The 23,904-nt window shown below is 41.6% G+C and overlaps 1 protein-coding gene across 1 annotated transcript; it reads right to left on the bottom strand.

Moving 5' to 3' along the window:
- Nucleotides 1-1,263: 1,263 nt before the first annotated feature.
- LOC125168724 (peroxiredoxin-1) lies at nucleotides 1,264-2,194 on the bottom strand. The gene has a single exon (XM_047863998.1). It carries the CDS (start codon nucleotides 2,126-2,128, stop codon nucleotides 1,529-1,531), a length of 600 nt encoding a protein of 199 aa, XP_047719954.1. The 5' UTR covers nucleotides 2,129-2,194; the 3' UTR covers nucleotides 1,264-1,528.
- Nucleotides 2,195-23,904: the final 21,710 nt, after the last annotated feature.

Here is a 23,904-nt window from a genome sequence, read left to right as displayed (position 1 = left end):
CACACTCCAGTCCCCAAGTCTGTCATGCTTTTCTGAGAAGATGGCTGCATGAATCTGTCACCATCGCCATGACAGATCCTTCAATAATGAACTTGGAACGTTCCAGGGATATAGCCATGTCCCTCACCCACTCATGGTGAGATAATCTGGAGACTATGTTCCAGACAAAGCTATCAAATGTGCACCTTACCTTTGAGGCTCTTTTTTTTTTTAAATATATGAAATTTATTGTCAAATTGGTTTCCATACAACACCCAGTGCTCATCCCAAAAGATGCCCTCTTCAATACCTATCTCCCACCCTCCCCTCCCTCCCACCCCCCATCAGCCCTCAGTTTGTTTTCATTTTTTAAGAGTCTCTTATGCTTTGGCTCTCTCCCACTCTAACCTTTTTTTTTTTTTCCTTCCCCTCCCCCATGGGTTCCTATTAAGTTTCCCTTTGAGGCTCTTTGAAAGTCCTGTCTTCTTAAAGGGCTTAGATCCTACATTTATTTGAATGCAGGTTTCCCCTGCTATCTGAAAGTAGAGTATTCCTATGAAAGCTTTTGTGGGATGCTTGGATGGCTCAGTTGGTTAAGCGTCCAACTCTTGCTTTAGGCTCAGGTCATGATCTTGCAGTTACATGAGTTCGAGCCCCATGCTTGGGATTCTCTCTCTCTCTCTCTCTCTCTGCTCCTCCTCTGCTTGTGCTGTCTCTCTCTCAAAATAAATAAACTTTAACCAAAAAAATCTTTCATAAGCAGAAATGGAATAAAGTGAAGAAACAATTCCCACTAATTTACACGAAAATTTGAGCATTCCCAGACCCCCAAAATAACCTCTCATGGTTTTCTGATACCTTTGGATACATCTTGCTAACTGACTCATAAACTAAGTGGAGATAAAGCCCAGATGCTCAGAGACGCAGTTCAAAGCTAAGGGAGCATGATACTGAGATGCTGAGTATAGTCCCCAGGAAGGAGCTGGGTGGGAACACTCTCCCTGCTGTGGGTCCTCTGTAACAGCTGCTGCAAAACAAAACACTGAACGCTGTTATCACTTTTTACTTTTGTGTTTTTGTAAAAGAGAAATCTTCTTTGGATTTCTTTCAGTTAGTGAAAACAGGTACCATCTAGGTCTTTAGTAAAAGCAAAGTGGAGTAACTTGAACTTTCAAGAAGCAGAGGAACCTATATTAGACTTGCTAAATAAGCAGCTAAATAGGGCTGGTTATAAACCAGGCATGTACTCCCATTTTCTTTTTTTTTTTTTTTTTTTTTTTTTTCTCAGTTCAAGTTTAATAGAAACAAAGATCAAAAGTGATGCCCCACTACTGTACACATCAGTTGACTTGCCCCATAGCACAGCATGGGCCATTCTCTCCAGAGGAAGAAAGGCTGGCCTCCCCAACCCCTGCAGGAAAGGCCTGTCCCATCCCATACCACATCTGCACTGAATCTAAAGTCTTGTGTCTTAAGCATGACAATAGTACAAAAGAGATTTTGTTTTCATGGCCAGCCAATGCAGCCGGGCCCTAAAAAGGCCCACTGCTCACTTCTGCTTAGAGAAATATTCTTTGCTCTTCTGGACATCAGGCTTGATGGTATCACTGCCAGGCTTCCAGCCAGCTGGGCACACTTCCCCATGCTTGTCAGTAAACTGGAAGGCCTGAACTAGTCTCAGAGTCTCATCCACAGAACGGCCGACGGGAAGGTCATTTACTGTGATCTGTCGAAGGATACCTTTCTCATCAATGATAAAGAGGCCCCTGAATGAGATGCCTTCATCAGCCTTTAAGACTCCATAGTCCTGAGCAATGGTACGCTTGGGGTCTGATACCAAGGGAATGTTCATGGGTCCCAGTCCTCCTTGTTTCTTGGGTGTGTTGATCCATGCCAGGTGACAGAAATGAGAATCCACAGAAGCACCAATCACTTGGCAGTTGAGTTTCTTAAATTCTTCCGCTCTGTCACTGAAAGCAATGATCTCCGTGGGGCACACAAAGGTGAAATCAAGAGGGTAAAAGAAGAACACAACGTATTTTCCTTTGTAGTCAGATAGGCTGATGTCTTTGAACTGGCCATCTGGCATAACAGCCGTGGCTTTGAAGTTGGGGGCAGGATGCCCAATTTTGGCATTTCCTGAAGACATCTTACTATCAGCAGGTCTAAAGCACAAGACACCAAAAGCCAGCCAGGAAGAAAACGCCTACTCCCATTTTCAACCCTGAACAATATCATAGGGGACTAAATGGTTTCAACTTTCTCATATATATGTACCTCCTGTGAATGCCCATGATCCAGCATAATGAAGCATAATATAGTGCTCAATACAATTTGTAGAATTAATGAATAAATTTCATGGATAACTAGAGTGGAAATAGATATGGGAGATTCTTTCCTACTAAGTTCCTCACATTCAAAGAAATATATCTCTCAGGCAATCTAGTTGACAAAGTGGATAAGAAATAATGGGGGTGCCTAGGTGGCTCTGTTGGTTGAGCATCTGACTTTAGCCTAGGTCACGATATCATGGTTCATGAGTTCAAGCCCCACATTGGACTTGCTGCTGTCAGTGCAGAGCTCACTTTGGATCCTCTGTCCCTTTCTCTCTCTCTCTGTCCCTCTGGCATGCTCTCTGTCTCAAAAATAAATAAACATTAAAAAAAAAAAGAAACAATGTCATGGGAGGGAGGATCTAAATGCTGAAGCTATAAGGGTTTTCCATCTTATATCATCGTAAATAGATATAACATTTGTTGTTTATTCATATATATATGTATATATATATATATATATATATATATATATATATATATATAGGAATTATTGGCATCAGATTCGGTGCTACATGTATGACATTGCATTTTATTCTTACAATACCTGTATAGTGGCTACTACCATTGTAATTCTTGTTCTAAAGATGAGGAAAGTCAGGACCTAGGGGACTAAGTAATTTTTCCATAGCCCCAAGGCTAGAAGTGGTCTGTGCATGCACTTGACTTTACAATCCCATTAGGAGGAGCAGGGTACCTCTAAGAAATTGATCAGATCTGACAGAGGCTGCAAGAATAGAGAGAATTTTGAATCAGCTAGACACTGAAAATATTTCAAAGCTATGAAGATCTCTTTGGACTCTACTAAAACCCATCTTGGCATGGGTTAGCTGATATTCTGTTCACTTTTCAATGAGAAATTTTCAAGTCTTTCCCCATAAAAAATACGTCTACTGTTTTCATCCAAGTCATCAGCAACAGTAGACTGTGTATGAAGAAAAATGCCATGGAAGACGGATAGAAGGTAAATGCTTACTCTGAGCTACAGCGCTATCATTAAGAGCAGTCTTCTCTAAGCTTCACTACATAGATACCCACCCTGATCCACAGGCTCACTCACACAACTTGTGCATCTTGAACTCTGTGCTGGAGTGTCCTTTCTCCCAGAGGGCCCCTCAGTGCCACCACCATCAGCCTACATTCTCTGCCATTAATGTTGGCTCAAACCTACTCACCATTCCAGCCTGCAGTGACAATTCCAATAGTTAGCACTTATTGAACCTGACTGTATGCCAGACCCTGCGATAAACACTTTAATGATTACTTAACTGCCACAACAATGCAATGTGGAAGGAACTACTGCTAGTCTATCAATGAGAAAATCAAGTCACAGAGCAGTTAAGTAACATCCTACGGTCATATGGCAAGGAAGTAGCAGAAGAGAAATCTCTTTTTACTTGCTGGTCAACCATATTTTTTAAAAATCAATTTCATTTGGGGGCACTTAAAATAGTCCCTGGTGTTTTGTTTTTGTTTTTTTCTACCTGGTGGTTGTCTTCAAGACACTAGGGAACCTAGATTCAAGGAAACACATCCACTACAGTAACTAGTGAAGTAACTCTTGCATGAATATACTGTCTTTTGGGCATTTCTGTTTTCAAGGGATGTGTTCATTCCATGGCATCATTTTTTTTTTAATTTTTTTAATGTTTATCTTTATTTTTGAGACAGAGAGAGACATGAGCTGGGGAGAGGCAGAGAGAGAGGGAGACACAGAATCGAAAGCAGGTTCCAGGCTCTGAGCTGTCAGCACAGAGCCTGACATGGGTCTCGAACTTGTCAACTGCGAGATCATGACCTGAGCTGAAGTCAGACACTTAACCAACTGAGCCCCCCAGGCACCCCTGCATCATTATTTTTTTTTTTGATACTCAACTAATGCCCTAATTCCTCCACAGAGCTCTAGCATGTAGCTTAATAGCTGTGGAATGGTTTTAGTTTTATCACAAAAGGTAGTTATGATGCTCTGGAAAAGATTAAAACATTTGGTTTCTGTAAATAAAAACATTAAATAAACATTAAATTTATTCTATAAATAAAAAATATTACAATAATTATTTTAAAGAACATCTAATGGCCTGGAAATAAGTTCATGATATATAGTCAATAAAAGCATGGTACAATACCAAATACATAATATCCATCCGCAATTTAAATTTAAAATATTCACCTATAGATGTATATTTTAAAAACCTGGAAATATGTACGATAAATGTTAAGAGTGGTTAGAGCAATAGTGGTTTTCATTTTCTTCTTTATATTTTATTTTTCAGATCTTCTATGATGACCTGTATTGCTTTCATAATCAGAAAACAACAACACAAAAAGATTCTCCAGTAAAAGGCACTTTGGGGGAAAAGGCTGAGTCTGTGTCTAAGGCAGGAAAAGTACAAGGTGAGTCTTGACATATTGTTTCAGAAGAAAGAAAATGCATGCTCACAGGCTAATGGGAGTGTGTCAAAAGGTTTTCAGAACCAGATCAAAGGGCTCTCACTAGCCAAAGTCAGAACAATTAGAGCATCAGAGATAATAATGAGTATCACTAATGGCAACACATGGAATAATAGTGATAGAAAAAAAAGAGAAAGGGAAACGAAAGGACAGAAGACTTGCTGGATTAGAAAAGTTGACATAACGACAGTTACAAAAATAATCATTTTGCAACCTCCAATGTAATCACTGATTAAGGCAAGAATGATCAACAGATACTAAAACTATCAGGAAAGGTTGCTGGAGGACTGGTCACTGTCAGTGTACCGACCTTTTATTTATTGCAAAGAGAAGGTTGTTCCTTTAACAAGGAAGGGATTTGGCAGATTTTCCCTTAGACAAAAGATCAAACTTCACATCACTAAATGTGTGGCAATCTGACAGCATGTTCCTTCTGATAGGCTGCAACATGAAGCTCACAACATCTCTGAAGTATTCTTGCCAAAAATATTTAACCTGAATCCAATCAAGCCTCTAGACTTGAATTAAAGAGAAAGAAACAAGTCAATAATACCACGAGCAAATAGTAAGACAAGTTCAGAATATGATATACTCTGTAAGACAATTGTCTTAGTTTCTTCCAAACAATGGTATGATGAAAAGAGCAGGATTGTACTTTTTTCGAGTGTAATATACCTTGTTTTTTTTTAGAGCAGTTTTAGGTTTACAGAAAAATTGAACACAAAGCACAGGATTCTCATCTACTGCTATATGTGTCAGGTAGTTGTAAATGTTATGAAAAAAAAAAAAGCGTGGTTAGACAGAAAGTAACTGGGAGTGCAAATTTTAGGCAGGGTGGTGTGGTAACCTTGGCCCTGGGGGCAGAGCCACAGGTCTACCTTGAGCCACAGAAGATTATTTTCAGGCCTTGAAACCTTACTGGATTTTAATATTGCTTAGGACCTGTGGCTCCCTTCTGCCTTCCATTTTCTCCCTTTTGTAACGGTAATGTCCATAACCATTACCCTATTCCTGTCCCATCATTGTATTCTGGAAGCAGATAACTTTTCTAGTTTCATGGATCACATGAGAGGAATTTTGCATCAGGATGGATCATACACAGAGTGTCCCCCATTCCTGGTTTAGATAATTTAGATAATGAGATATGGGACTTGGAAGCTGATAAAAATTTAGATGAGATTTTGGCCTTGAATGGATGCTTTAATGAGTTGAGACTTGTAAATGTATGAATTGGGTACAGATGTGGGAGACGCATCACTCTTTGGGGGCCAGAGGGCAAACTGTTGTAGGCTAAAAAATACTTCCCCCCACCAAAGATTCACATCCTAATTCCTGGAACTGGTTAATTTTACCTTATTTGAAAAAGGTCTTTGAAGGTGTGATTAAGGACCTTAACATAGGGAGACTATCTTTGTTTATCTAGGATGGGCCTTATATCCACTTATAAGTGTCCATAATGAGAGGAAGGGGAAGACGATTACATACAGAAGAGGAAGAGGCAGGGATTGCAGTCATGTGGCTCCAAGTCAAGGATTGCTGGTAGTACCAGAAGCTGTCCAGGGCAAGGAACCAATTCTCCTCTAGAAGATGAGCCTCTAGATGATGCACAGCCCTGCTGACATCTTGGTTTTGGCCTAGTGATCCTGGTTTCAGATTTATGGCCTCCAGATTGTGAGGGAATACATTTATGTTGATTTAAGCCATCCAGTTGTGGTCATTTGTTACAGGAGCCACAGGAAACTAATCCAGGCAGTCAGGGAGGTCACATTTCAAGGGAGAGCAAGGGAGTGAGCCACAGGGCTATCTGGGAAAATGGCACTCCAGAAGGAGATAATAGCAAGTGCCTAGGAAGGCCCATGTTTACATAGCAAGGACAGCAGTGTGAATGACTGGAGTAGGCAAAGAGAAAGTAATAGGAGATTAAATCAGAGAGCTGAGGATAAGGGACAGAAGATGGTTCCAGACTTTGCAGACAGGAAGGCACTAGAGCATCTGAGCAGAGGAGTGACATGATCTGACTTACGTTAGACTCCTTTTCTAGGTGCTGTGTCCAGAAACGACTATGGGGGACCAAGGTAGAATAGAGGACTAGTTAGGGGGCTCTTGCTAATGTGCAGGAATGAGGCGATGGTGACTTGAACATGGACAGTAAGCAGAGGAAGTAGTGAGAAGTGATTAGGATTAGGAAACATTTCACAGAGATCCGGGTTTGCAGACAGACTGTATGTGGAATGTGAGAGAAAAAGAGGAGTCAGGGATGACCTGGCCTGTTTTTTGGCCTGAGCAGCTGAAAGGACAGGGTCACCATTTCTTGAAATGAAAAGACTGTGAGAAGAGTACGTGTGGAGGGGGAGGAATGAAGACATTAGTTCTGGGGATGTAAAGTCTGACACGCCTATTAGGCATTTGGGATGGTTAGGAGGCAGTTGCTTATCTGAGCATGGCATCAGGGGAGACCTCCAGGCCGGAGATACAAATCTGCAAGCCATCAACAAAGAGGTGGAATTTAACATGTTGGGACTGATTGAGATTAGCTAAGCAGTGGATTCAGATGAAGAGGAAAAGACATCTGGAGAACTTAACCGTGAGGCGTATCAACACACAGACATCATCAACAAGAAGAGAAACTGGCAAACAACAAGAACAACAACAAAAGAAAACAATACAAGATGAAAACCAAAACCAACCAACCCAACAAAAACCAGCTGAGAACGAAGGGGCTGTGAAATAGGAAAAGAACTAAGTAGTGTTCTGCACTAAAAGACAGTGCCAACAAAAACCAGCTGAGAACGAAGGGGCTGTGAAATAGGAAAAGAACTAAGTAGTGTTCTGCACTAAAAGACAGTGGAGCAGTACCTGAAAATATCCCAGGGGAATGATTTTCAAACTGGAATTCTCCATCTGGCCAACGTGTCAACTGAGTGTGAGGATGATCTGTCAGGGAGTTGACCGCTTAAGAGGACATCATGAAACCTAGCAAATAGGAGGGCAGAGGGAATTCCTGGGAATCATCCCAGGGAGGGACCAGAAATCTCTGGGAGAAAGGTACTTTCCCTGTGGGGAAACGGAATTGACAGTTGTTTGATACACTTGCAAATGGATGTATGCAGGGGTGTGTGTGTGTGTGTGTGTGTGTGTGTGTGTGTGTGTGTTTGGAAGGGTGGGGACTAGGAAGGAGAGGATGAGCCAATTTTAATCCACTATACAATGGTGGGAAGTCAACTGGTGGGAAGTCAATAGGTAAGAGTTAAAATTGATAAATCAAAATTACAATTTAAGAATTATTCACTTAAATATTGGAAGAAAGGGCCAAAGAGGTGAATGTGGTTGCCACTGGGGAACAGGAATCAAGAGAGGGACTGAGTGTGATGATGGGCTTTGGTTTTTTTACTTACAAATCTTTAAGTACAAAATAATTGTTAAGTATGTGCACATAATACTTATTTTAAAACATTAATTTAAAAAGGGACAACTGGGTGGCTCAGCAGGTTTAGCATCCAAGTCTTGTTTCAGCTCAGGTCATGATCTTATGGTTCCATGAGTTCAAGCCCCACATCAAGCCCTGCATTGGGCTCCACACTATTAGTGTGGAGCCTACCTGGAATTCTGTCTTTCTCCCTCTCTCTCTGTCCCTGCCCTGCTCTCTTTCTCAAAATAAATAATCTAAAATAAAATAAAATAAGCAAAAGATAGGTATTCTGTAATCAAGTGAACACAATTTCTCGAACTCACCAACTGTGAGAGTTAAAATCAAGAGCTGAACAGTTAACTGACTAAGCCATCCAGGCGCCCTGATGCACAAAAGTTTTAATTCCAGGGTAAACTTACCAATTTCCTTTGTGGTCTGTATTTAGTGTCCTCTTTAAAAGAGCATTCCTTCATTTTCCTCTAAAATTATTGTCCATGTTTCTTATTAAAGACCAATAAATTTGTTAAAATGAAGACTTTATTTTAAAATAAAAGATGATGACAAATTCTCTTTTCCCACAGTTCTCTAACTTCCTTGAACAAAAGGTCAAATCACTTTTTCTCAAAGAGGAGATATCTATCAAATATTTCCTTTTTGGAATGTCTCATGGAATACTTTGAAACAGCCCTCTAGCAACTTTGAAATATGAAAGTATTCATTGTATTTTTATGGGATGATAGTTCTGTTAAAGGAAAGAACAATAAAGTATATTCTGGTCTTTACTAATTATCAAAAATCTTTATACCTGTAACTGCTGAATTATAACAGAGTTCCAGAACTGGAAATGGCTTCTTAATCCTTGGCTGCTTGAGGAGTGGTCCATGAGCTAGTAGCCTCGCCAGGGAACTTGTTAGAAGTACAGAATCTCAGGCCCTACCCCAGACCTACTGAATCAGCATCTGCATTTTAACAAGGACCCCAGGTGATATCCATGCTCATGAAAGTTTGAAAATTGTGGGCTTAACCCATGAGACAGAGAAGTGCCCAAGAGACAAATCTCTAATAATTTTCCTCTTCTGAGTGTGGTGGTTCTCAAACTTCCTTGTGCAATGGAATCACCTGGAGAGCTTTCAACACCACTGATGGCTGAGGTCCACTCCCAGAAATTCAGATATGATTGGTCTGGAATGCACACTGGGCACTGACAAATTTTAAAGCCCTCTCCCCACCCCCACCCCACCATGTTCACACAAGGTTGAGAAGCCCTTCCTCAGAAAACCTATGAGTTAGAAATGCTCTGAGCTGCCAGTAATAACAAACCCTGGTAGTGGTGGCTTAAGCCAGTGGCTCTCAAACTTTGTTGTACATGAGAGTCACTTGTGGAAAATTTTAAACTCCTGGTGCTTAGTCTACAACCCAAGAGATGAGTATAGTTTGATAGTAGATATTTTCAGGCTGGTTTAGTAGTTCCATCATGTTAACTAGTACCCAAGTCTTCTTTCCCCTTCTGTCTTCGCTGAATGGAACTGTAGCTGGGATTTTCCAGCCCTCTTTGCAGCCTCTGTGGCCATGTGCCTAAGTTCTTGCCAATGGAATATGAGTAAAGTGTGTGCCACTTCTAGATCAGCCCCATAAAACTTCTTCGATGTGCTCCTCCATACTCCTTCACCTCCCTCCTGCTGGGAATGGTCATGACCAGAATAACCTTAACTCCAGAGAACAATATAGATGGTTACCAGAGGAAATGTGGTGGGGGTAGGGGGGTGAAATAGGTGAAGGGGAAAAACAAAACAAAAGAAAAAACAAAAAAGAAGAGCCACCCACCAACCTGAAACTCCTAACATGCGCTGCTCTGTGAGAGAGAAACAACCATCATAGTATTTGTATTACTTAGGCACTATTTACCAACCATCGCACATCAGACATCATCTGTCCCTATTTTGTAACACCCACAATGAGGCATACCATTATTTGCACTTTACAGCGAGGAAGGTAAGACATATCAAGGTGCAGTAATTTCTCACAGTCACACAGCAAGAAGGTGACAGAGAACAGATTTACAACCAAAGTTTTCTTATTTCAAAACCCAGGCTCTTAATCACACACCATGTATCTTCCCATGAATGTTTGAAAGTAAGAACACTCATCGTTGGAAAAGATAAAGAGTTAATGGAGTCTATAGTTAAGGCAGAAAACATCTGTGTCTTAAAGATGGAATATTTGATTCTGCCTTTTGTGGCTTCTTGCTCAGTAATTTTTAACTGCATGCTTTTGGTTCAGCAATCAGGTCTTTCTGCCTTCTTCTCTCTCACATGTGTTCTGTATGTTCACGTCTGTTCCATATGCTGCTGCTATGTTAATCTTCCAAAAAAAAAAAAACAAAAACAAAACAAAACCAATCTCCTCATATCACTTCCCTCCTCAGAAATCTCCAGAACCTACCAGCTACAGTTCCAATTCCTCGGCTTGGCACTGAAGGCCCTCCTCATCTGGTCTCAACTTACTTCTCGGTCTGGCACTCTGCTCCACCCAAATATGCTTATCTCACTTCATGAGCCATAAACTTTCAGCGCAAGAAGAAACTTTAAGTTCAAGTAATTCAATAACCATCTGTATCAGTTGCTTATTGCTGTGTGACAAACTATTCTAAAACTCTGTGCCTTAAAACAAGATTTATTATTTCTTACTCTATCATGGGTAGACTGGGTGGTTCCTCTGTTGGTCTCACTTAGAGTTACTCACATGATTCCATTTGGCTGGCAGCTGGGCTGCACTTGAAGTCCATGAAGCCCTCTCTCACAGGACTGGGGGGGAGGTGCTTGGTACTATCGGCTGGGGTGCCTCCTTCCTCCTCCACATGGTCTCCCCTCCATGAGATGTTTCATTCTCCAGTCTTCTCCACGTGACCTCTCTCTCTCCAGCAAGATACTCTGGGCTTCCTTACATCTGACTTCCAACAGGAGAAAGGCAGAAGCCACTAGGCCTCTTAAAACTTAGGCCTGTGTCTCATACAATGACTCTTGTGCCACATTCTACCAGTCAAAACAATCACAGGGCCAGCCCAGATAGACTCCATATCTTGAAGGGAGAAGTGGCAAAGAACCTGCAGCCATCTTTGATTTCCTGTGTCGTCTCATTTCTTCTACCTCATCCTTCCCTTATTCTCACCATAATTGACCAATATTCCTTCTTAGTATAGCCACACCACAGCCTTTAAGGGGTGAGCTATGTTTGAATCCCAGCTCTGCCACCAATCTACAACCTACAAGGAGTCACAATACCTCTCTGTGTCTCATTTTGTTCAGCCATAAATGGGGCAGAAGGGGGATGTAAATCCTATGTCGTTGGGTTGTTGTGAAACTGAAATGAGTGACAACAACGTGTTGGAACAGTGGCTGGCGTTAGCACAGTCTTCATAAATGTGATCTGTTGTTGGTCTTGGTTGATACAGAACACAAACGAGTCAGACTAGGCCTGGGGTTTAGGCTCCAGGCCAGAGCATATTAGAGAAAGGGATATATATAATCCCTAAGGAGTCATCCTTGCACCAAAATGCCTTGACTTAATTGATCATACGAGGAATATATTTTTTGTTTGTTTATTTTGAGAGGAGCAGGGGCAGGCAAAGAGAGAGAGAGAGAGAGAGAGAGAGAGAGAGAGAGAGAGAGAGAAAGAATCTCAAGCAGGCTCCATGCTGTCAGTGCAGAGCCTGATGTGGGGCTCGAACTCACTAACCATGAGATCATAACCTGAGTCAAAATCAAGAGTCAGACGCGTAGCTGACTGAGCCACCCAGGCACCCCAACTACAGGAGGAATATTTTAGGAGAAGGTGTATAGGCTTCTTTCTCAGTTTCTAAAAGTGCTCCCCCTAAGATAGAACCCCTATTTCTATAAAGTTGGAAATCCACATCCTATGCCCTAAAAGGTAACCTCAAAATCATCTGAAGTTTAGTTTTCCTGATTGAATAGTGCTTTAGAATTCATCCTATTAAGACTTAGACGCCCCCCCCCCCCCCAGTATTTCAATGCCTTTTTTTTAAGGGTACTTTTTAGATCCAAAGGAGAAGCCTGCAGCAGAAGCTTGTCTGCGGTATTCTAAATATTGGCAGTTCCAATGTCGGCACACAGCACACTCAGCCCCGAGCAGACATGATTTACAGCAGCAGAGTCTGGGCAGGGAATCCAGCAGCTCTCGCCACACATGACAGAACGCAGAGCCCAAAGCACACAGACCATGTGGCATGAGGACCGGGGCAGAGGCACAAGAATAAATGGGGAGCCAAGGACAGAGCTCTGTGGGTATTGCTGGTCCCTTTCTCTGACCATTAGTCATGCTCTGTGGTCATGAGTCTTATTTTTCCAGTTCCAATCTATCACAAACAGGTTAATCATTGCTTTTCCTAAGAGAGAGAGGAAGAAGAAAAATGATTTAAATTCACCCAGAGGCTGAGAGTAATCATACTAATGCATTAGTTCAGATGTTATTTTGGGGCAAGATGGCTATTAGTCTGCCATAATTCATCTGAAAGGTCTGTGATAAGCTTTCCTGACATTATTTATTATTTGTTTTACAGCACAAAATATGCAAAGTGTAGTCTGAGAAATGAAAGTGGTATATAGAGCTTGTGCCTAAAATTCTGGAGTAAATTTATTTAGTGTCTTTATTGTCTTCAATTCAAGTAATATTTTTGGATTACCAAGTATGGGCAGGGCATTGTGGTAGGCACTGGCAAGGGGATGGGATACAGGAAAAAAGAATCAGATGTTTATTGAGCCCATACTCTGGTCAAGGCAGATAATAGGGAATTTCTTTTTAAGTTTATTTATTTATTTATTTTGAGAGAGAGAGAGAGAGAGAGAGCACGTGCGGGCGCGCACAAGTGGGGGAGGGGCAGAGAGAGAGGGAGAGAGAGAGAATCCCAAGCAGGCTTCGTGCTGCTCACACAGAGCCCAACATGGAGCTCAAACATGGTTTCATACCATGAGATTGTGACCTGAGCTGAAACCAAGATTTGGACATGTAACCAACTGAGCCACCCAGGTGCCCCAATAATATGGGATTTCTAATGGCTCCTGGGAGTCACAGACTGTCTTTAATACTCTAAATGTGGACATGGCACCAACAGACATGAATGGGTAACATTTTTTCCCAGCTTTACTAAGATATAATAAAAATCATATATACTTCAAGTGTACAATGTGATTTGATTTATGTATACACTTTGAATTGTTTAATCAAGCTGATTAACATACCCATCATCTCACTATTACTACTTTGTGTAAGAACAATTAAAATCTGTTCTCTTAGCAAATTTCGGGTATACCATACAGTATGGTTAACTACCGTCACCATGCTGTACCTGAGCTATTCAGAATTTACTCCTCTGGCATATCTGAAACTCTATGCCCTTCAATGAAATTTGCTCATTTCCCTCACTACTCAGCCCCTGGCAACCACCACTCTGCTCTCTGCTTCTAAGAGTTTGACTCCTGTAAATTCTACACAGAAATGACATCATTCAGTACCTGTCTTTCTGTGTCTAGCTTAAAAATTTTTTTTAACGTTAATTTATTTTTGGGACAGAGAGAGACAGAGCATGAACAGGGGAGGGGCAGAAAGAGAGGGAGACACAGAATTGGAAGCAGGCTCCAGGCTCTGAGCCATCAGCCCAGAGCCCGACGCAGGGCTCGAACTCACGAACTGTGAGATTGTGACCTGAGCTGAAGTTGGATGCTTAACCAACTGAGCCACCCAGGCGCCCCTGTGTCTAGCTTATTTAATTAACTTAGCATAATGTCCTCCAGGTTCATCCACATTATTGCAAATGATGAGAATTCCTTCTTTTTAAAAGCTGACTAATATTCCAACGTGTGTGTGTGTGTGTGTGTGTGTGTGTGTGTGTGTGTGTGTGTATTTCATTTTCTTTATTCGTTCATCCATCAATGGACACTTATGGTGCTCCAGTATCTTGGCTATTGTGAACAATGCTTCAATAAATAGGTGAGTACAGATATCTCTTCAGCATTGTGGTTTAATTTTCTTTTGGACATCTACCCAGTGGTGGAATTGCTAGACTTATAGCTCTATTTTTACATTCTGAGGAACCTCCATACTGCTTTTCATAGTGACTACCAAAAGTGCACAAAGGTTCCCTTTTCTCCACATTCTCAATACTTACGTTTTGTTTTTCTGATAGCAACAGACCAACAAATATGAGGTATGTAGTTTCATTTGTATTTCCCTGGTGATGAGTCACATTGAGCACCTTTCCTATACTTGTTGCCCATTTATATGTCTTCCTTTGGGAAATTTCTATTCAGATCCTTTAACCATTTCTAAAATTCAGGCTGTTTGCTTGCTTTGAGTTGTCTGAGTTCCTTGTAATATTTTGGATATTAACTCCTTATGAGATACATGGTTCGCAAATATTTTCTCCCATTCTGTAGGTTGCCTTCACTCTGTGGATTGTTTCCTTTGCTATGCAGAAGCTTTTTTACTTTGATGCAGCCTCAGCTGTCCATTTCTGTTTGCATCGCCTATTGCTTTTGGGGTCACATCCAAAAAAATCACTGCCCAGACCAATGTCAACAAGTTTACCTTTATGTTTTCTCCTGGTACTTTTATAACTTTAGGTCTTGTGTTTAAGTTTTTAATCCATTTTGAGTTGATTTTTGTATATAGCATGAGATAATGGTTCCATTTCATTTCTTCTGCATATGGATATAGTTTTCCCAATATCACTTGTTAAAAAGGTCATCCTTCCCCAATTGTTTGTGGCACCCTGTCAAAGATCAGTTGACTATACGTGCATGTATTTATTTCTGTGCCCTCTATTCTGTTCCATTGGTCTAAATGTCTGTTTTTCCATCAGTACCATACTGTTTTGATCACTATAGCTCTGTTGTATACTTTGAAACCAGGAAGTATGATGTCTCCAGCTTTGTTCTTCTTGCTCCAGATTGCCTTTGCTGAAGGCAACATATTCAGAAACACTTTGAGGCTAAATGAGAGCGTGGGTTGTAAGCATCAGCTCCCATTGTCATGGAATGCCTTGCCCAAGGAGCAGTGCCCTAGAATTTGAATATAATCTAGAAGCATGGGCTCAGCATCCAGATTCAGGTTCTGGCTCTACCATGTACCAGCGGTGTGAACCTGGCCAGCTACTGAACTCCTCTGTGCCTTGGTTTCTTCATCTGTAAAACGGACACGAGTGACATCTACCTCACAGGGTGGTTGCGAAAAGTAAATGGAAAAGTACTCAGGCTAACCACACCACTAGTGTCATTCGAGTGTGAGATATTAGTATTCTTACTGTTTTATGGGCACAGAGGAAGGAGGAGCGACATCAAAGGCTCATGGTAGAAGATGACAGGAGCCATCTGTTACAGGACAGGAGTGACGAGCACGGGGTTGTCAGTCTCCCACGCTCCATCCTTTTGCTCACTTGGCTCTTGGAAACGCAGTGTGTGGGCAAAGAGAAATGAAGGGGGGTGTGGGACTTGTTCTAATTGATCTCTTGTGTTCCCTTTGATGCTCTTCAGGAGGTTCTGGTAGGGTTTGAATCGCTTTTCAATTATTCTTGCCCCTTACAGCTCTTTATATAAAGCTGAAATGGGGTAGAGACCGTCAAGAGGGACTCCTGGCTATTTCCTCCTAATCTGAAGTGATCCCAGCCGCATCTGAACCCTGGGGCTGCTTTGCTTGAACTACATTTTTAAACTCTTGCTTAGTCTGCAACATAGTATGTTCACTTCTGCACATATGATATGCCTCTGAAAAACCCCATAAGGGTTAAGGCTAGGCCTTATTTGCTTGGCATTCTGACCACATTCCTTTACAGAGTAGCGTTTCATAATCATTGTTGAAATAAGGAAAAGAGTATTTTCTAGGGTCAGTGATAAGACCAACTACTTGGAAAAGAAGGTTCCAACCTTAAATAGGGGAGGTCCTAAGAATTGTATAATCCTAATCTTGAACAGGATTTCTATTCATTCCAGAAACTGAACAGACACCTTTAACCTGAAAGCAAAAAATGTGACCACTTGCTTTCATTTCAGATGCCGGCATTGGACAGAATCGAGAAGCCTCAGCCAGCCCTGGTTTCCTCCCAAGGTATGGCACTTGATTAAGAATGTTCTAGAGCTGAGGCTGTAATGCCGTTAATGCAATTGGCTTCCTAGTCAGGTAGCTGTGAGCAGAATTTGAAGGCAGGGCTAGATATTTTCAGATCAAGTGCACTTTCAGGCTGTGGTGCTAAGAAACCTCTTCGTTGAACAGTGTTTACAAAGCAAGTCATAATCCATATCACGGTTCAGAAAATATCACAGGAGACAAAAAGATCCAGATAAATTTTGGATGTCAATTATCCTTCCCAGTGCTATTATTGCGTAAGACATTCTTATAATTCAAAATAGAGGTTTAGAGAAATAGTACCACATTTATAGCATTTCGTTCCACTCTTTCCCACTAACCCCCAGGCCAGTGGGGATTGGCGATGAGAAGGCAAGTTTCAGGGTGGGTCCACTGAAAGAAGGGGTTCAGAGAAATAAGAGGTACAAGGTAAATCTCATTAACAAAGCAGAGCGTGACCTATTTGTTAAATGCCGTTTTGAGGCTGCAGGCTACAAAACAGTGGCTTTCAATCCTGGCTGCCAATTAGAGTCATTATGTTTTTTTCCTGCTTGTTTTTATTTTTACTTTGTATTAAAATATGACACATGTTCAGCGAAGTACACTAATCTCAAGCATGCAGCTTTGTGAATTTTCACAAGGCCAACTACCTGGGTACACCATCAGATCAAAATATAGAACATTTCTAGGACCCCAGAGGCCTCCCCAGAGGTAACCACTCTCTTGATACCTATCACCCTGGACAAATTTTGTCTGCTCTTTTTTTTTTTTAATTTTTTTTTCAATGTTTATTTTTTGGGACAGAGAGAGACAGAGCATGAACGGGGGAGGGGCAGAGAGAGAGGGAGACACAGAATCGGAAACAGGCTCCAGGCTCTGAGCCATCAGCCCAGAGCCCGACGCGGGGCTCGAACTCCCGGACCGCGAGATCGTGACCTGGCTGAAGTCGGACGCTTAACCGACTGCGCCACCCAGGCGCCCCGAAATTTTGTCTGCTCTTAAATTTCATTTAAACAAGATCATACAATATGCATTCTGTTGTTTTTTTTAATTAAACAAAAATTTTTTGGTTAATGTTTATTAGAGAGAGAGAGAGAGAGAGAGAGAGAGAGAGACAGAGTGTTAGCAGGGGAGGAGCAGAGAGAGGGAGAGAGGGGGACACACAGAATCCGAAGCAGGCTCCAGGCTCTGAGCTGTCAGCACAGAACCCGATGCGTGGCTCGAACTCATAGACTGCGAGACCATGACCTGGGCTGAAGTTGGACACTTAACCGACTGAGCCACCCAGGCACCCTAAAGTGTTTTTAATGTTTATTTATTTTTGAGAGAGAGAGAGAGAGAGAGAGAGAGAGAGAGAGAGAAAGGGAGACACAATCTGAAGCTGGCTCCAGGCTGTGAGCTGTCAGCACAGAGCCAGATCCGGGGCTCAAACTCATGAGCTGTGAGACCATGACCTGAGCCAAAGTTGGATGCTCAACCGACTGAGCCACCCAGGCACCCCCGCATTCTGGTTTTTTAACCAAATATAATGTCTATGTGATCCATCTATATTGTTGCATGTACAGTTTGCTCTTTTATATTATATGCAATATATACATTATATGCTATGTAGTATTCCAACATATGAATATATCACAGTTTATTTATTCTACTGTTTGTTTGTTTTTTCTGGGTGAAACAGATGGGTCTTTCTGTGCATGAAATATCTCTGGAAGACACTGTTAACAACTGCTCTGGGAAGGGAAACCGAGTGATTACAGGGCAGGGATGAGGCGGAAACTTACTTTCCACATACAACTCTCTGTAGCTTTTTATTCTGTCCAGTGTATCTGCTATAGATAACACATAAATTTAAGTAATAAACATTTTCTTTAAAATTAAGTCCTTCTTGTGTCTCAACTCTAGAAATTCATTCTACTGTTGATGGCCATTTGGATTGTTCCCAGTTTTGGGTGATTACAAATAAAGTTTCTGTGAATAATCTTGTACATGTCTTTTGGTGCTGCAGACACCCAATTCTCTTGGACATATACCTAGGAGTGCAATTGCTTGGTTGTAAGGAAGACATTATGTCAAGCATTTTCCAAGATGGTTATACTAATTCATATTCCTACCAGCAATGGATGAGAATCACAATTGCTCTAGCTCTTCTCCAACAGCTAATGTGACTCGATTTTTAAAGGTTTAGCCTAGGGAGCTTTATATGATACCATCCCCAGAGAATCTTCCCTAATTCTTCTGGTTCTGGGGCAGCACTCGCACATGGGTACTTCTGGAAATTCTCCCAGGCTATCCCAATGTGCAGCCAGGGCTGAGAACCACAAATTTGAATAATGTCCTTACTTGACTGGCCATCAGAATCAGTGGGAAAACTGGAAAACATACAGGTTCTTGGGTCTTGTCCCAGACCCACTGAATCAGACGCTCCAAGGGAAAACCTGTGGTCTGAATTAGCTCTTGGAGTGATTTGGATGCAACTGGCCCTACATTTGACAACCACAGATTTTTTTCAATGTTTTTTTTTTTTAATTTATTTTTGGGACAGAGAAAGACAGAGCATGAACGGGGGAGGGGCAGAGAGAGAGGGAGACACAGAATCGGAAACAGGCTCCAGGCTCTGAGCCATCAGCCCAGAGCCCGACGCGGGGCTCGAACTCACAGACCGCGAGATCGTGACCTGGCTGAAGTCGGACGCTTAACCGACTGCGCCACCCAGGCGCCCCGACAACCACAGATTTAAGACATGTTTATTAAAAACTTCAGCTACTTTTTTTTTTCACTGAAGAAGACACACACAGTTAAAAGCAAAGAGAAAATAAAAGCAGTTCATTTGCATACACAATGGAAAGGAAGCCTTCTCCTAACCTAGACTCCTAGGGTCCCTCTACAGAGGTGACTGCAGGGTTGGTTTTCATGTTTTGTGTGTTTTCTAAACATTTGGGGAACATACCATATTTGTTAAGATACTTTATGTTGCAAGTCATTGAAAACTCTTCACATACTGGCTTCCATTTTTAAAAGAACATGGAGAGAATTCATTTCCAGAACTGAATAGTTGGATTTAGCCCTGGCTCTGGGTACACTAAGAGCCCGAGACTCAAACTCCGAGTCTCAGGTTTTTACACCTTTTGGCTGTTCCTTTATCGTCAGGTCCATTCCCTTAATGGCAGCAAAATGGCTTCATGGCTGTTTCTGGCCTGAGAACCTCGCCCCTTCACACTGTGCCACCATTTTCTGGTCCTTTTCTCTACAAATCCTGGCATTTTCTCTGTCTCACTGATCTGAATTGGATCACACACTCATCCCTGAACTAATCACTATGGCCACAGGAAATGGAAGTATCCCCTGGCACTGAAGACTAGGTCATTTTACCAAAATATGTGATTATAGATGTGAATTTATTTCCCAAAGGAAAATCGAATGAATGTTCACAGGGTAGTCATGGCTAACCCTTAATATCATTTACTATGTAACAGCACACTCTATCAAAAACCCATTTCAGAAAGTATGTTATAGCCCTTTGGTCATGACAGATTGTCCCAGGAAGTCTGGCCTAAACCCTAAAAGGTCCTTGCAATGTTTTTTTTGTTGTTGTTGTTGTCTTCTTCCTCCTTGTCTTAGAAGCAGGGAAATGGAGGGGATGCCCAGGGGCAGAAGCTGGGGGAATCATGGAAGTGAGGGACGGTTGGTTTGTGGAGTGTGTGCTCACTCTTGTGTTCAGGCCTCCTTCCCCCCCTACTTGGAAATGAGTTAGCTGAAGTCCATTTATTTCTCAATTAATAGGCATTCACCTCTTTCTGAAGTTGAAGTTAAGCTAGCTTCATTAACAGCTGGCCTTCATACACATGCTCTTGAATAGCTTCACCATTGACTGTATCCCCTGGTGTGGCAGGGTTAGTAGAACAACTCTGTGACATTAAGGGTTAGCCTTACGCTCCCATTTAGCTCCTCCAGACAGTCTCCCGGTCACCTTTTGTTAGGACGGGTTCATCCTTAAGGTCATCCATTAGGAAATCCAGGGGTCTCCTACCCCAACACTGATGCTGGACAGAACTATAACCGACCAAAGCAAACCAGCTTCTATTCTAATGTTTGTTTTGAGAGAGAGACAGAGAGAGCTCAGGGGAGGGGTTGAGAGAGAAGGAGAAAGAAAATCTCAAGCAGGCTCCACGTCATCAGTGCAGAACCCTCTGCAGGGCTCAGTCTCAGGAAGTGTGAGATCATGACCTGAGCCAAAATCAAGAGTCAGGTGCTTAACTGAATGAGCCACCCAGGTGCCCCAAAACGGCTTCTATTCTAAATGATTAACATATATCCTAGTAACGACTTACTTAAGACTTAAAAGCAACTCTGAAATTGTAAGATTTGTATAAGCAATCCTAAAAATGGTTTCCTTCCTATTTCTACTTATCAGTTGTGATTAGTATATTAGGTGTTATCTAAAATTAGAACGGAAATTGTATTACTTTAAATAGATTAATAAACAGCTTTGGGGAGGGCGCAGAAGGGTTTGTAACAATACTGTAAACTGTTGTGTTTACTACAAACTTTCTTATATATTCATTTTATGACCTATTTTTATATCATAATGCTTTTGATAGACATAACTTATCCCAATGGACTCTATTACTACTATTAATTATCTTTATAAATTTGTTTAGTTTTTCTCTACCTTAACAGTGGGAATCCTCTTTTAACACTAATCTAGAAGAACTTTCTAAAAGTGTTCTTACTTTCTGACAGTATCAGAATGTTTTCAGCCTATCTTGCTTTTTCTCTAAGACTGGGTCCAATATCCATCAAGGAACTCTGGCTCCTTTTCATGGAAAATAGTGAGATGGGTCAGAACATGGAGTCTACGTTGCACTCCAGACATTACTGTGACTTTTGGAAGTAGGAATGGCAGAACCAAAGATACAATATACCATAAAGCATGGGTCTCAACCTGGGAAAATTTGTCCCCCCCAAGGCATTTGGCAAAGTTCGGGGCCATTTTTACTTGTCATGACTGGGGAGAGGAGACTTGGTACTGGCATCCAGTGTCTACACACTAGATAGCCAGGGATGCTGCTAAATTTCCTATAACACGCAGGACAGCCACCACCACCAAAGAATTATTTGATGCCAAGTGTCAATAGTGTTGAGGTTGAGAAACCTTTCTGTAAAGCATTAGCTCATGCTGATGCTTTCAGTTTACCTGCTCAAGTTCCTGACCTTTGTTTTTGAAATATCTTATTATAAATATCGGTAAGTTTCCTACCATTTTGTGCATACTCATGCATATATATACATATGATATATACATACATGATATATACACACATGATATATACACATTATATATATATCCCTATATATATGTATATCCCTATATATATACATACATGATATATACACACATGATATATACACATTATATATATATATATATATATATATATATCTCCCTATCAAATTTGACATTTTGTGTTCTTTATTATCACCCCCCAATCCTGTATTTGCATTACAGTGCTGCAAAGAACAGCGCATATCCCCACTCCCCATGTAAGAGCATTTATGGTGCTCTAGCGGCTATATTTTAGGTTTTAGGGTGATTAATGTGATTTACAAACAGAATACACACGTAGAAACGTCGTGGGAAAGCGTCATGGCCATGATTTGTTTTTCTTCTTCTTTCTCCCTTCCTTTTCAACCCTTAGTTAAAAATCTGTGAGCTGATTCCAAATAATGCAAAGTCTGTGATGTGCTGGTTGATACTATCAGAGAGTAGCACCAGCTGTCAGAAAAGAAAGTCAAGGGGCGCCTGGGTGGCTCAGTTGGTTAAGTGTCCGACTTTGGCTTAGGTCATGATCTTGTGGTTCGTGGGTTCAAGCCTCGAGTTGGGCTCTGTGCTGACAGCTCAGAGCCTGGAGCCTGCTTCGGATTCCGTGTCTCCCTCTCTCTGTCCCTTCCCTGCTTGTGCTCTGTCTCTCTCTCAAAAATAAATAAACACCAGGGGCACCTGGGTGGCTCAGTCGGTTAAGTGTCCGACTTCAGCTCAGGTTATAATCTCGCGGTCCGTGAGTTCCAGCCCCGCATCAGGCTCTAGGCTGATGGCTCAGAGCCTGGAACCTGCTTCCGATTCTGTGTCTCCCTCTCTCTCTGCCCCTCCCCCGTTAATGCTCTCTCTCTGTCTCAAAAATAAATAAACGTTAAAAAAAAAATTAAAAAAAAAATAAACATTTAAAAAAAAAGAAAAGAAAAAAAGAAAAAAAAAAAGAAAAGAAAAGTAAAACCCAACCTCTCTCAAGAGGACCTTTCCTCAAGGGAATCTTAAGGGCGTGCCACTCCTAGCATGACAAGTAGAGGCCCTGTCGTGGAACCCACTTTTATACTTCCCTGTTAATAGTGTCATTTTCATTCCTTCCTTATTTTACTTATGTACTTACTTATTTCCTTTTTTAATGTTTATTTTTAATTAAAAAAATTTTTTTTATTTATTTCTGAGAGGCAAAGAGAGAGCATGAGCAGGGGAGGGGCAGAGAGAGAGGGAGACACAGAATCTGAAGAAGGCTCCAGTCTCTGAGCCGTCAGTACACAGCCCGACATGGGGCTTGAACCCACCAACTGTGAGATCATGGACCTGAGCTGAAGTCAAGACACTCAACTGCCTGAGCCAACCCAGGTGTCCCAATTTCCTCTATTTTATTTTATTTTATTTTTTTAAGACTTTTATATTTTAAATAATCTCTACACCCAGTGTGGGGCTCAAACTTACAACCTGAAGATCAAGAATTACATGCTCAAGGACTCCTGGGGGGCTCAGTCCCTTTAGCATCCGACTTCGACTTCGGCCCAGGTCATGGTTTCATGGCTAGTGAGCTCGAGCATGTCAGTGAGGAGCCTGCTTAGAATCCTCTGTCTCCCTCTCTCTCTGTCCCTCCCCCACTCTTAGGCATGCTCTCTCTTTAAAAAATAAATAAACATTAAAAAAAAAAAGTCGCGGGCGCCTGGGTGGCTCAGTCGGTTAAGCGTCCGACTTCGGCTCAGGTCATGATCTCGCAGTCCATGGGTTCGAGCCCCGCGTCGGGCTCTGTGCTGACAGCTGGGAGCCTGCAGCCTGTTTCAGATTCTGTGTCTCCCTCTTTCTCTGACCCTCCCCTGTTCATGCTCTCTCTCTGTATCAAAAATAAATAAATGTTAAAAAAATTAAAAAAAAAAAAGTCGCATGCTCTCCCAACTAAGCCAGCCAGGTGTCCCTCATTCCTTCCTTATTTTAAAAAACTTTTTTGAAATACAACATACATACCGGAAAGTGCACACATCTTAAGCGTGCTACTTGATGGATTCTAAAAACCTGATCACACCTGTATAACTAGCACCTAAACTGAGATGCTAACCAAGACTAGCACCCAGAAATCCCCTTGCATTCCCTTTCAATTACTGCCCCACCTCCCAACCAAGTCACCTTTGTAACTTCTAACAGCATAGGCTAGTTTTACCAGTCTTGATAATATAAATAAGTGAAAGCACACAGTATGTATTCATTTGTATCTGGCTTCTTTCACCCAACAGTGTATTCATGAGATCCATGCACACTGTTGTGCGTTAGTTAGTAGA

The sequence above is a fragment of the Prionailurus viverrinus genome, chromosome B3 (assembly GCF_022837055.1).
Source record: "Prionailurus viverrinus isolate Anna chromosome B3, UM_Priviv_1.0, whole genome shotgun sequence".
In the NCBI taxonomy this organism is placed as follows: domain Eukaryota; kingdom Metazoa; phylum Chordata; class Mammalia; order Carnivora; family Felidae; genus Prionailurus; species Prionailurus viverrinus.
The sequence above is the reverse complement of the archived record's forward strand: the minus strand, read 5'-3'. Positions and strand labels throughout refer to the sequence as shown.

Coding starts and splice junctions, on each gene's coding strand:
- LOC125168724 (XM_047863998.1), bottom strand. CDS start 2,128: ATGTCTTCAGGAAATGCCAAAATTGGGCATCCTGCCCCCAACTTCAAA.